General features: G+C 46.3%; 1 protein-coding gene and 1 long non-coding RNA gene across 3 annotated transcripts in view; one reads left to right on the top strand and one right to left on the bottom strand.

Annotated features, from left to right (window-relative positions):
* Positions 1-5,113, bottom strand: part of LOC115174593 (uncharacterized) — a 16,828-nt gene extending 11,715 nt beyond the window's left edge. The window contains exon 1 of one of the 2 annotated variants that reach the window (XR_003871805.1): positions 4,954-5,113. This is a non-coding gene — a long non-coding RNA (uncharacterized LOC115174593). The remainder of the gene's footprint in view (positions 1-4,953) is intronic. The other variant, XR_003871806.1, reaches the window with a different exon arrangement.
* Positions 5,114-5,258: 145 nt separating this feature from the next.
* ptger2b (prostaglandin E receptor 2b (subtype EP2)) overlaps positions 5,259-11,129 on the top strand; it is a 38,941-nt gene continuing 33,070 nt past the window's right edge. Inside the window, exon 1 of the mRNA XM_029733268.1 lies at positions 5,259-5,510. Within this exon, the coding sequence (XP_029589128.1) occupies positions 5,412-5,510 (99 nt within the window). The 5' untranslated portion in view covers positions 5,259-5,411. The remainder of the gene's footprint in view (positions 5,511-11,129) is intronic.

Below are 11,129 nucleotides of genomic sequence, written 5' to 3'. Positions count from 1 at the left end.
CAGTTGCCCATTATTTTGGCTGGAAGAAGAGATCTCAGGAACTTTAAAAGAGGGGTCTCAAAGGAGCATAGAGGGTTTAAATCAAATCAAATCAAATCATATTAAATTGTATTAGTCACATGCGCCGAATACAACAGGTGTAGACCTTACAGTGAAATGCTTACTTACGAGCCCCTAACCAACAATGCAGTTTAAAAAAATACAGATAAGAATAAGAGATAAAACTAACAAGTAATTAAAGACCAGCAATGAAATAACAACAGCGAGACAATAAGCAGGGGGGTACCGATACAGAGTCAATGTGCGGAGGCACCGGTTATTTGAGGTACTATGTACATGTAGGTAGAGTTATTAAAGTGACTATGCATAGATAACAACAGAGAGTAGCAGTGGTGTAAAGAGGGGGTGAGGGGGCAATGCAAATAGTCTGGGTAGCCATTTGATTAGATGTTCAGGTGTCTTATGGCTTGGGGGTAGAAGATGTTTAGAAGCCTCTTGGACCTAGACTTGGCGCTCAGGTACTGCTTGCCGTGCGGTAGCAGAGAGAACAGTCTATGACTAGGCAGGCTGGCGTCTTTGACCATTTTTAGTGCCTTCCTCTGACACCGCCTGGTATAGAGGTCCTGGATGGCAGGAAGCTTGGCCCCAGTGATGTACTGGGCTGTTCGCACTACCCTCTGCAGTGAATTGCGGTTGGAGGCCGAGCAGTAGCCATACCAGGCAGTGACGCAACCCGTCAGGATGTTCACGATGGTGCAGCTGTAGAACCTTTTGAGGATCTGAGGACCCGTGCCAAATCTTTTCAGTCTCCTGAGGGGGAATAGGTTTTGTCGTGCCCTCTTCACGACTGTCTTGGTGTGCTTGGACCATGTTAGTTTGTTGGTTATGTGGACACCAAGGAACTTGAAGCTCTCAACCTGCTCCACTGCAGCCCTGTCGATGAGAATGGGGGCATGCTCAGTCCTCCTTTTCATGTAGTCCACAACCATCTCCTTTATCTTGATCATGTTGAGGGAGAGGTAGTTGTCTGGCACCACATGGCCTGGTCTCTAACCTCCCTATAGGCTGTCTCGTCGTTGTCAGTGATCAGGCCTACCACTGTTGTGTCATCAGCAAATTTAATGATGGTGTTGGAGTTGTGCCTGGCCGTGCAGTCATGAGTGAACAGGGAGCACAGGAGGGGACTGAGCACGCACCCCTGAGGGGCCCCTGTGTTGAGGATCAGCATGGTGGATGTGTTGTTACCTACCCTTACCACCTGGGGGCGGCCCGTCAGGAAGTCCAGGATCCACTTGCAGAGGGAGGTGTTTAGTCCCAAGGGCCTTAGCTTATTGATGAGCTTTGAGGGCACTATGGTGTTGAACGCTGAGCTGTAGTCAATGAATAGCATTCTTACATAGGTGTTCCTTTTGTCCAGGTGGGAAAGGGCAGTGTTGAGTGCAATGGAGATTGCATCATCTGTGGATCTGTTGGGGCCATGTGAGCCATGACCAGCCTTTCAAGGCACTTCATGGCTACAGACATGAGGGTTACGGGTCCGTAGTCGTTTAGGCAGGTTACCTTAGTGTTCTTGGGCACAGGTACTATGGTGGTCTGCTTAAAACATGTTGGTATTACAGACTCGGACAGGGAGAGGTTGAAAATGTCAGTGAAGATACTTGCCAGTTGGTCAGCGCATGCTCGCAGTACACGTCCTGGTAATCCGTCTGGCCCTGCGACCTTGTGAATGTTAACCTGTTTAAAGGAGAGCGTGATCACACAGTCTTCCGGGAACAGCTGGTGCTCTCATGCATGTTTCAGTGTTATTTGCCTCGAAGTGAGCATAGATGTAGTTTAGCTCATCTGGTAGGCTCGTGTCACTGGGCAGCTCTCGGCTGTGCTTCCCCTTGTAGTCTGTAATGGTTTGCAAGCCCTGTCACATCCGACAAGCCTCAGAGTCGGTGTAGTACGATTTGATCTTAGTCCTGTATTGATGCTTTGCCTGTTTGATGGTTCGTTGGAGGGCACATCGGGATTTCTTATAAGCTTCCGGGTTAGAGTCCCACTCCTTGAAAGCGGCAGCTCAAGCCTTTAGCTCAGTGCAGATGCTGCCTGTAATCCATGGCTTCTGGTTGGGGTATGTACGTACGTTCACTGTGGGGACGACGTCATCAATGCACTTATTGATGGAGCCAATGACTGATGTGATGTACTCCTCAATGCCATCGGAGGAATCATGAACATATTCCAGTCTGTGCTATCAAAACAGTCCTGTAGCTTAGCATCTGTTTCATCTGACCACTTTTTTATTGATCTAGTCACTGGTGCTTCCTGCTTTAAATTTTGCTTGTAAGCAGGAATCAGGAGGATATAATTATGGTCCGATTTGCCAAATGGAGGGCGAGGGAGAGCTTTGTGTGCGTGTCTATGTGTGGAGTATAGGTGGTCCAGAGTTATTTTTCCTTTGGTTGCAAATTTAACATGCTGATAGAAATTTGGTAAAAAGGATTTAAGTTTCCCTGCATTAGAGTCCCCGGCTACTAGGAGCACCGCCTCTGGGTGAGCGTTTTCTTGTTTGCTTATGGCGGAATACAGCTCATTCAATGCTGTCTTAGTGCCAGCCTCTGACTGTGGTGGTTTGTAAGCAGCTACAAAGAATACAGATGAAATCTCTCTCGGTAGGTAGTGTAGTATACAGCATATCATGAGAAACTCTACCTCAGGCAAGCAATAGCTCGAGACTTCCTTAGATATCGTGCACCAGCTGTTGTTTACAAAAATACATAGGCCGCCGCCCCTTGTCTTACCAGATGCCACTGTTCCATCCTGCTGGCACATCGTATAACCAGCAAGATGTATGTTGATGTTGTCGTCGTTCAGCCAAGACTCCGTGAAGCATACGTTGTTACAATTTTTAATGTCCCGTTGGTAGTTTAATCTTCCGCGTAACTCGTCAATTGTATTGTTCAAAGATTGCATGTTTGCTAGCAGAATGGAAGGAAGTGGGGGTTTATTCCATCGCCTGCGAATTCTCAGAAGGCAGTCGTACCTTCGGCCCCTCTTTCTCTGCCTCCTTTTCGCACAGATCACGGGGATCGGGGCCTGTTCCCGAGGAAGCAGCGTATCCTTCGCGTCGGGCTCGTCAGAATCGTGAAAGGAAAAGAGGATTCTGCTAGTCTGTGGTGAGTAATTGCAGTCCTGATGTCTAGAAGTTATTTTCGGTCATAAGAGACGGTAGCGACAACATTATGACAAAATAAGTAAAAAAATAAGTTACAAACAACGCAATGTCTGTCATCTTCTCCGGTGCCATTTAAAGGGTTTGTGTGTATGTCTCAGTCACCAGATCACAACCAAATTGAACACTTATGGGAGATTCTGGAGCATAGCCTGAGACAGCGTTTTCCACCACCATCAACAAAACATCAAATGATGGAATTTCTCGTGGAAGAATGGTGTCACATCCCTCCAATAGAGTTCCAGACACTTGTAGAGTCTATGCCTAGGTGCATTGAAGCTGTTCTGGCTTGTGATGGCCCAACGCCCTATTAAGACACTATGTTGGTGTTTCCTTTATTTTGGCAGTTACCTGTACGTTATACTGACAAGCTAAGGAAACTTTACACATGTGAAATTTGAACAGTTACTGTACGTTTTACAGTAAACATCCTCCAGAGGTTGTGCTCATTTTGCCCCTGTGTTTTTTTTTTTGAGGCATGGTTTCTGCCAGTTCTAGATTTTCTTCTCTCAATTCTTCTACCAGTTCCAGGGTTTCTTTTCATGAAAACAACTGCCAAGTGAATGAAGCATTGGGAAACAAAGTGTCCAGAGTAATGCACAATATAAAGTATATGAAAACATCCTGTATGGATTCCTGGTGTGTTATTTGTATCCTTCCTGTTCATGGCATTTGACGTCAGATAACACAATAGCTCTTTTGTATCAAATGTTTGTACTTTTTAGACGGGGAACTGGGTTTTTGTCTTTTAAATGTCAAATTAATAATAACGTAATGGAGGAAATTGAGGATTGAGGCTGTTTTGGGGTTGTGTGTGTATGTTTACAGTTGTGCTCATATCATACTGTTAGTTGCTGTGCCACAGATTCAATGCTCAACTTCGACTGTACTAGGATGCTAGTGGGGGGTAGGCAGGCTGGGAGGGCCTGGGGCCTGGGGGGCTGTGTTGTCAGGTCTGGAGAGATGTAGAAAAGTGGCCCATTTCCCTAGGCCTAGATCTGTCCTCCTCCTGAAATACCTGTGGATTTATGGACCAGTTCAGGATACATCACGCTTCCTGAGAGTGGGGGTCCACCCCACCCACCACATCTAACTGCATTACAAATCAACCTTTCTCTCCTCCATAATCACCAACGATCTCTACAGGGAGAGCAGCAAGGTAAAACAAATTTACAGTAGGATGTGTCCAATATAAATTCTGGAAAATGACTTGCATGTACAGTAATGGGATTTCTACTTCCAGTAAGTGTAAGACACAGACTGTAGTAGGCCAAGGTTTCGTTCTCTGTCAGACATCTTCCCTCTGTTTTGGATCCAGATCAAACCAGTCTAACTACTTCCATCCATCTAGAATGTATGAGCTGTACAGTCTGTTGCCAACCAAAGCCCCAAGTTTCAGCCCGCAGAGAGCACACTAACATTACATAGGGTTTGAGTTCCTCCGGCTGTTTGTTAATCATAAACTTTTGACGGTGCAGCGAGACAGTTTCCCGGAATCAGCTGTCGTTCCCAATTGCCCGGTTGTAATGGGAAGAGGGGGAAGAGGGAATGTGGGGGAGTTTCCTGTGAATGTAATGGCCACATCAGTGAGTCCTGAGGCTGAGACAGACCCTGCCCGTATCGACGGAGTGATGCCGATACACATAGATACACACACGCTAACACACACACATGCTAAAACACACATACAGGCTTGCACTTTTTCCTTGGTGCTGGCTCTAACTAAACACACATACCCGCTCTGGCCCTAACCTCTCTCTGAAAGCGGGGTCCAGAGCGTGTTCCGAGGGAGCAGTGTTCCAGTCCAAGCCCAGTCCCGTGTCTCCGGCCTGGGCTTCGATGGTTTCCACATGTGGGGCGGAGACACGGCTCGCTGGAGCCTCAACATCGTCCAGGGATTCAACCAACGGCAAGGGAAGTGACACGCCAGGCCAGGGGTGACATTTAATAATAGCAGGTTAATGTTTTGGATGGAAGAGGTAAATCCACGGTAAAGCTCTTCTAGTATTGGACTGGTACCAGGAGATTTGGTTCCAATTAGCATGACATTAGCAGAGGTTGGGACCTCTGCCAGAGTAGACAGTTAGTACACTGTTCAAATGTTTCTCTTTGAGACGGTGCCGTCCAAAGGTTCAAACTACACTAGTACAAACCCTGTTTCCATTGCTCTTGTTCATGGTTATTAGAAAAATACATGTACGGAGAAACACCCTTTCTACGACTGCATTCTTTCTCACGGACGCGCCGCAAGTCTTTACAAGTTACTGAGTATGACATCTACTCAACTCAACAAGTGAGTCAACAACATGAATGAAAAACATTTTGATTCCGTTGGTCCTAACTGAGATGTGTAGAGTGCAGTCGTCTCAAGAAGAGCCATGATAACTGTGACGTGAACCTTTCTCGTTTCCCCCCCCCTCTCTCTCTCTCTCTCTCTCTCCCTCTCTCCCTCTCTCTCTCTCTCTCCCTCACTCTCTCTCTCTCTCTCTCTCTCTCTCTCTCTCTCTCTCTCCCTCTCCCTCTCCCTCTCTCTCTCTCTCTCTCTCTCTCTCTCTCTCTCTCTCTCTCTCTCTCTCTCTCTAGCGCTCTCTATTTATCTTTCTAGCTCTCTCTCTTTCTCTCTCTCACACACACACACACACCCTAACCCACAAGATCCCCCATGACACACACACACACACACACACACACACACTGTGCCCTCCCCACACAAGCCTCCTCTCTGTGGGCCAGAGTTTAATTACAGACACATAACACGCTCTGGAACCTCTCCAGGATCCGACTGAGAACGGACCAATTAATAAGCAGGCTGCATCAGAGCCAAGTGTCCAGCACTAATCAGAGGAGGGGGGAGGGGACAGGAAAGACTGTCATTTGTGTGTTTGTGTGTGTCATTCACCACTTTCCCCAGGATGCAACTTAATCCTGCAGAGCCAGAGTGAAACCGTTAGACAGGAAAGAGTTTTAAAACCCAACCAGAAACAGAGCGCTCTGGCTTCAAGACAATTTTAATGAATACCTTATCGTTTTCATCCGTCTTAATCATACAGACAAAACTGATGATTGATATGATATCAAATTAATGTTGTTTTGTTTTTCAACAAACAGGTCTTAAGTCATGCAGACAATGTTGATTGGGATTTAAAGGTATGCTTTATTTGGTGTTGTTTTTCACTCGAGCAATCAGTATGATAGAATGATTTTAGGGCTGTTTTGACTTAGCTGGACACCGAGTTCAGTTCATGTAGGATTTTAGGTCATGAGTTATGAGTAGAGCTTCGGTCTAATGATGAGGGTGATCGAGACATGGAGTTTGTGAGCCTTATTGGCGTTGGCGTGGTTGGTCTTCATCAGTGCGACAGAAGAAAGACGGAGAGAAGGAGAGATCCAGAGAGAGAGAGAGAGAGATGATGAGAACCAGGGGGGTTAAGTGGATCACCATAGGACTGGGAACTTCTCATTCTGTCTTTTCCAGTGGGGGAACAGAGGAACAGAGAGAGGGAGATTCTCTTACAGCCATAAGTGCCTTTCTCTGCTCTCCCTGGCAGTTTCTCTCTCTCATGTGGCTTCCTGTCACAGGAGACTGACACTGCAGGCCGCAGGCTTCAGTTGCACGGGTTTGTTGTTCTGACTGGGGAAGGAAGAGAGGATGAGGGGAAGGAGGGTGGAGCTCCAGGGGGGAGAGTGGGGTTAGTTTGGGGGTGGGCTGTGTAGAGGTTTTGTGGGGAGTCATCAGAGGATGGGGGGGGGCTCATGTAGACAGTTCCTCTCCAGGAGATAGTCAAGGCCTGGTTCCAATAAGAGAGATGGTGATAGGAGCCTTGGTTCCCATCATGCTTCCACCACCACAACTCCCTGCAGCCTCCAGCCCTGCAGCCCCCAGACCCCAGTTAAGACCTGTCATTAAGTCAGTTTGAGGAAGGGGATTTGCCCCATGGTAAACAGACAATTGTACGCAGACATACAGTACATAAACGTAGACAGACAGGCACGCACGCGCACCAGTGGAGGCTGCTGAGTGGAGGACGGCTCATAATAATGGCTGGAACGGAGTCAATGGAATGGTATCAAACACATGAAAACCATGAGCCCGTCCTCCCCAATTAAGGTGCCACCAACCTCCTGTGACACACACACACCCTCTCTCCTCCCCCATACACTCTCTCGGCCTCCTCCGTTTTTACTATCTCAGACACAGCATGACAACCTTGTCTGGCACAGATATGAGCAGACAGTCATTGCCACACTACTCCACTGCACCCTTGATAAACAGAGCTCTGATCTTCAACTTTGAGTCATACCATGTCTTTAGTACTTTAAAAGGGGTTAACGAGCGCAAATTCACACAGACGAATACATCTAAATGAGTCAATAGCCTTTCCAGTTTTATTCGAGTCAAGTGTCAATAGGATTTCATGATAAGAGCAAAGGGAGGTACTGACATAGTTTGCTCTCATTACAACCAACAAAACATAATAAGTCAATTGTTCTTCAGCCACTGGGGAAAGTGCACCAATTGCTTGTGAAAAGACGGAATTGCAGTGTATGTTTGACATTACACAGGTGGGCTCTCATGACGATGATATTATCAGGGCGGAATCCGTGCAGCCTCTGTGAAATCACGTAAAGGCGGGCCCCTATGAGGGACATCTCCCCAGCCTCCAAGACCCCTGATGAGTTTAGCAGAGTAAGCCCCCTCACCTCGGAAGTCCTACCTCCCCCTCTCCTCTTCCTCCCCTCCTCCCGTCCTCCTTACATGTTTCAGCTCCAGTCCTCCTGTCCAAAGTCCCCATACTGTACGAGGTAGACATAGAACTCTACTACTGGTCTGTTTACTCCGACAGAATGGAACAGAAGTTTGGACTCAAACAAAATAGACTTGTGTCATGCCAAACACAAGGTCATTGAAAAGTGTCCACACTAGGGCCAAAGCAAATTGACAATCACTCTCAGTGTTACAGTTCTCAGAGATACAGTACATGTCATTTAAAGTACACAGTATCAAAACTCCAGGTATCAACAGGAGCCCTATAGTCCTATGAACCCCGGCCAAAAGTAGCGCATATATAGGAAACAGGGTGCCATTTCAGACTTAACCACACTATCTGGTTGAGAGGGGAAACAGAGGGGAAACAGGTGGTTTCACTTGTGTTGCTAGATTAAGTCTAATGCCTGGTGTTCTTGTACACCAATTACTCTTCAACATGGTCTCTGATTCTCCACCATCCTCCTCCTCCCCTCCTCCCTCTCCTCCATGTTATGTACGCTTTAAAGGAGAGGAGGAGGGTGGAGCGGTATGATGAACTCTCATGGGGTTATCCAACCATGGCTCCAGCAGAGAACAGACCATCAGCCATGACATGTCCAGAGACAAAGTCCAGAAGGGTTATGTAACATATGAGGCGGGGTGATAGGATACTCACTTCATTACATTTCAGTCATTCAACAGACATATTCAGTTGCGCAACTGACTAGGTATCTCCTTTTCCTCCCCCTTCGCTTATCCAGAGCGACGTACAGTGTGTGTATTCATCTTAAGGTAGTTACCTAAGACCATGTTTAAACTTTTAGGAAACATTCTGTTAAAGTAATGAACTATCAAGAATATAATGTGATTTGTCAAGCTCCTTAAATATGCTGAGAATGTTCCAAAGCCAAGCAACTATCCTGCACCATTACCAGAAAGTTCTTGGAAGGTTGTATGCAAAATAACCATAGGACAACCAAGCTCTCACCCAGCTATGGTTCTCAGAACGTTACGTGCTAGCTGGGCAGTCTGTGTATGTGAGTGGGTGTGTGAGTTTTTGTGTGATTAATTGTATTGATAGTATGGCGGATATACAGTCTTCTTTTCACGAGTTGCTTATGACCCAACTTTATTTCAACCACACCCCTAACAGTCACACTCACATGCTGACACACACACACACATGCACGCACATTCACACACACGCACACACACACACACACGCGCACACACACACACGCAGACACACACACGCGCACATTCACACACACACGCACACACGTGCGCACACACACACACACACACACATGCACACACACGCACACATGCGCGCGCGCACACACACACACACACACACAGAGTTGTGTACAGTTAATGACTCTGGGCCTGGAAAGAGTATTGGTTTGCTTTTTGGCCTCAAGCCAACATTTCACACAGGTAAAAGTTGACAAAATCATGATGGAAGCCATCCAGCCTCCACTTTTCTTTTCCTTATTCTTTCTTTTCCTTCCATTTCACTGCAGTCTGTGGTGATGAATAGAATGAGACAGGGTCGGGTGGAGAGGTGTGAGGGGGGGTAGGACTACAAATAAAAGAGGTCCAATTTTTGCGGTTGTGAATGCAGAGAATAAAAAAGGAGTGAGGGGGTAAAGAAATAGAAGAGGGAGAAGAGGGGAACGGAGGAGGGGAAGAGGGAAGGGGAACACTGTGGGGTATAGGGGCGTAGTTGCAGTAGAGGAGCCACTCCTCCTGCTGTTTGTAACAGGGTGGATGGGTGACATGTGAGTACTGTGGCTGCAGGGCCATTGTGAGGGCTTCTGACTGATGTTTTTCCTCACCGTCAGTCCCACACGCACGCACGCACGCACACACACACACACACACACACACACACACACACACACACACACACACACACACACACACACACACACACACACACACACACACACACACACACACACACACACACACACACACACACACACACACACACACACACACACACACACACACACACACACACACACTGTTCATGTTCACATTCCCAGCCTCTGGCTGTACTCTACCCTCTCACACTACATGAACAGATTACCACCGGGGCTCATGACACATAGATTGAGTTGTTCAATGACTGCCTAAAGGCATCTCTATCTTACACATGCATAAGCTGTAAGTTGTCCAAGGAGCTGTTATGGAGATAGATGTTATAACAGTAAGTCCTGACCAGGTGACAAAGGTGAATACATTCAACTAATCTAGTCTAATAATGTTCCAGGTAATACAGTAAAAGGACTACACACAAAACAAATATAGCAGTCAATATTAGCATGAAATCCTTCCTTCCTTCCTCCCTCCCTCCCTCTCGCTCTCTCTCTCTTTCTTCTCTCTCCCTCTCTCCTTTTCTTCTCTTCTTTTCTTTTCTCTTTTCTTTTCTTCTCTTCTCTCACTCTCTTTCTATGTGTCTGTCCAACTTAAGTGCTGACCCCTTGGTTCAGGGGCAGGCTGCAGGGGTCAAAGGTCATTCATGTGATGGTCTGTAGGTCGGCTCAGCTGAAATAAACCTGTGTCAGGAGGAGTAGACAATCTAAGCAAACCTACTACACTTGGGTCAGTGTTTGAAGGCCCAGTACAGTCAAAACTGTGATTTTCCTGTGTTTTATATATATTTCCACACTATAAGGTTGGAGTAATACTGTGAAATTTAGAAAATTATGATAATGCCCTTTTAGTGTAAAAGCTGTTAGAAAAGGCCACCTGAAATTTCATCCTGTTTTGGTGGGATGGAGTTTTGGATTGCCGGTAAATTAGTTCATAGACCAATAAGAAATAGAATTTGAAACCTCTCTGCCAATAACATCTAGTTTTCAGTTTCCCCCTCCCCACTCAGACCATTCACAGACATTCACACAAAATTCTTGATTGATGAATTGCTCTTTGCTTGGGAGCATTTTTCCCCCTACTTATTGACCATTTTAATTGAAAACAATCACAGTAAGGCACTTAATTGTTACCCCGAAGTGATTTGATATAGAGGTAAAAACGGCAACATTGGACCTTTAATGCATGTGTTGAGTCAGTGTAAAGCAGTGTTCTAGGAAATGCTCATTCTTATCCAGAGCTGGTTAAAACCGATGAAGAACAAAATGGAAAGGCAGAAAAAAC

This window comes from Salmo trutta, chromosome 35 (assembly GCF_901001165.1).
Source record: "Salmo trutta chromosome 35, fSalTru1.1, whole genome shotgun sequence".
NCBI classification, from domain to species: domain Eukaryota; kingdom Metazoa; phylum Chordata; class Actinopteri; order Salmoniformes; family Salmonidae; genus Salmo; species Salmo trutta.
This window is presented reverse-complemented; position numbering and strand designations above follow the sequence as displayed.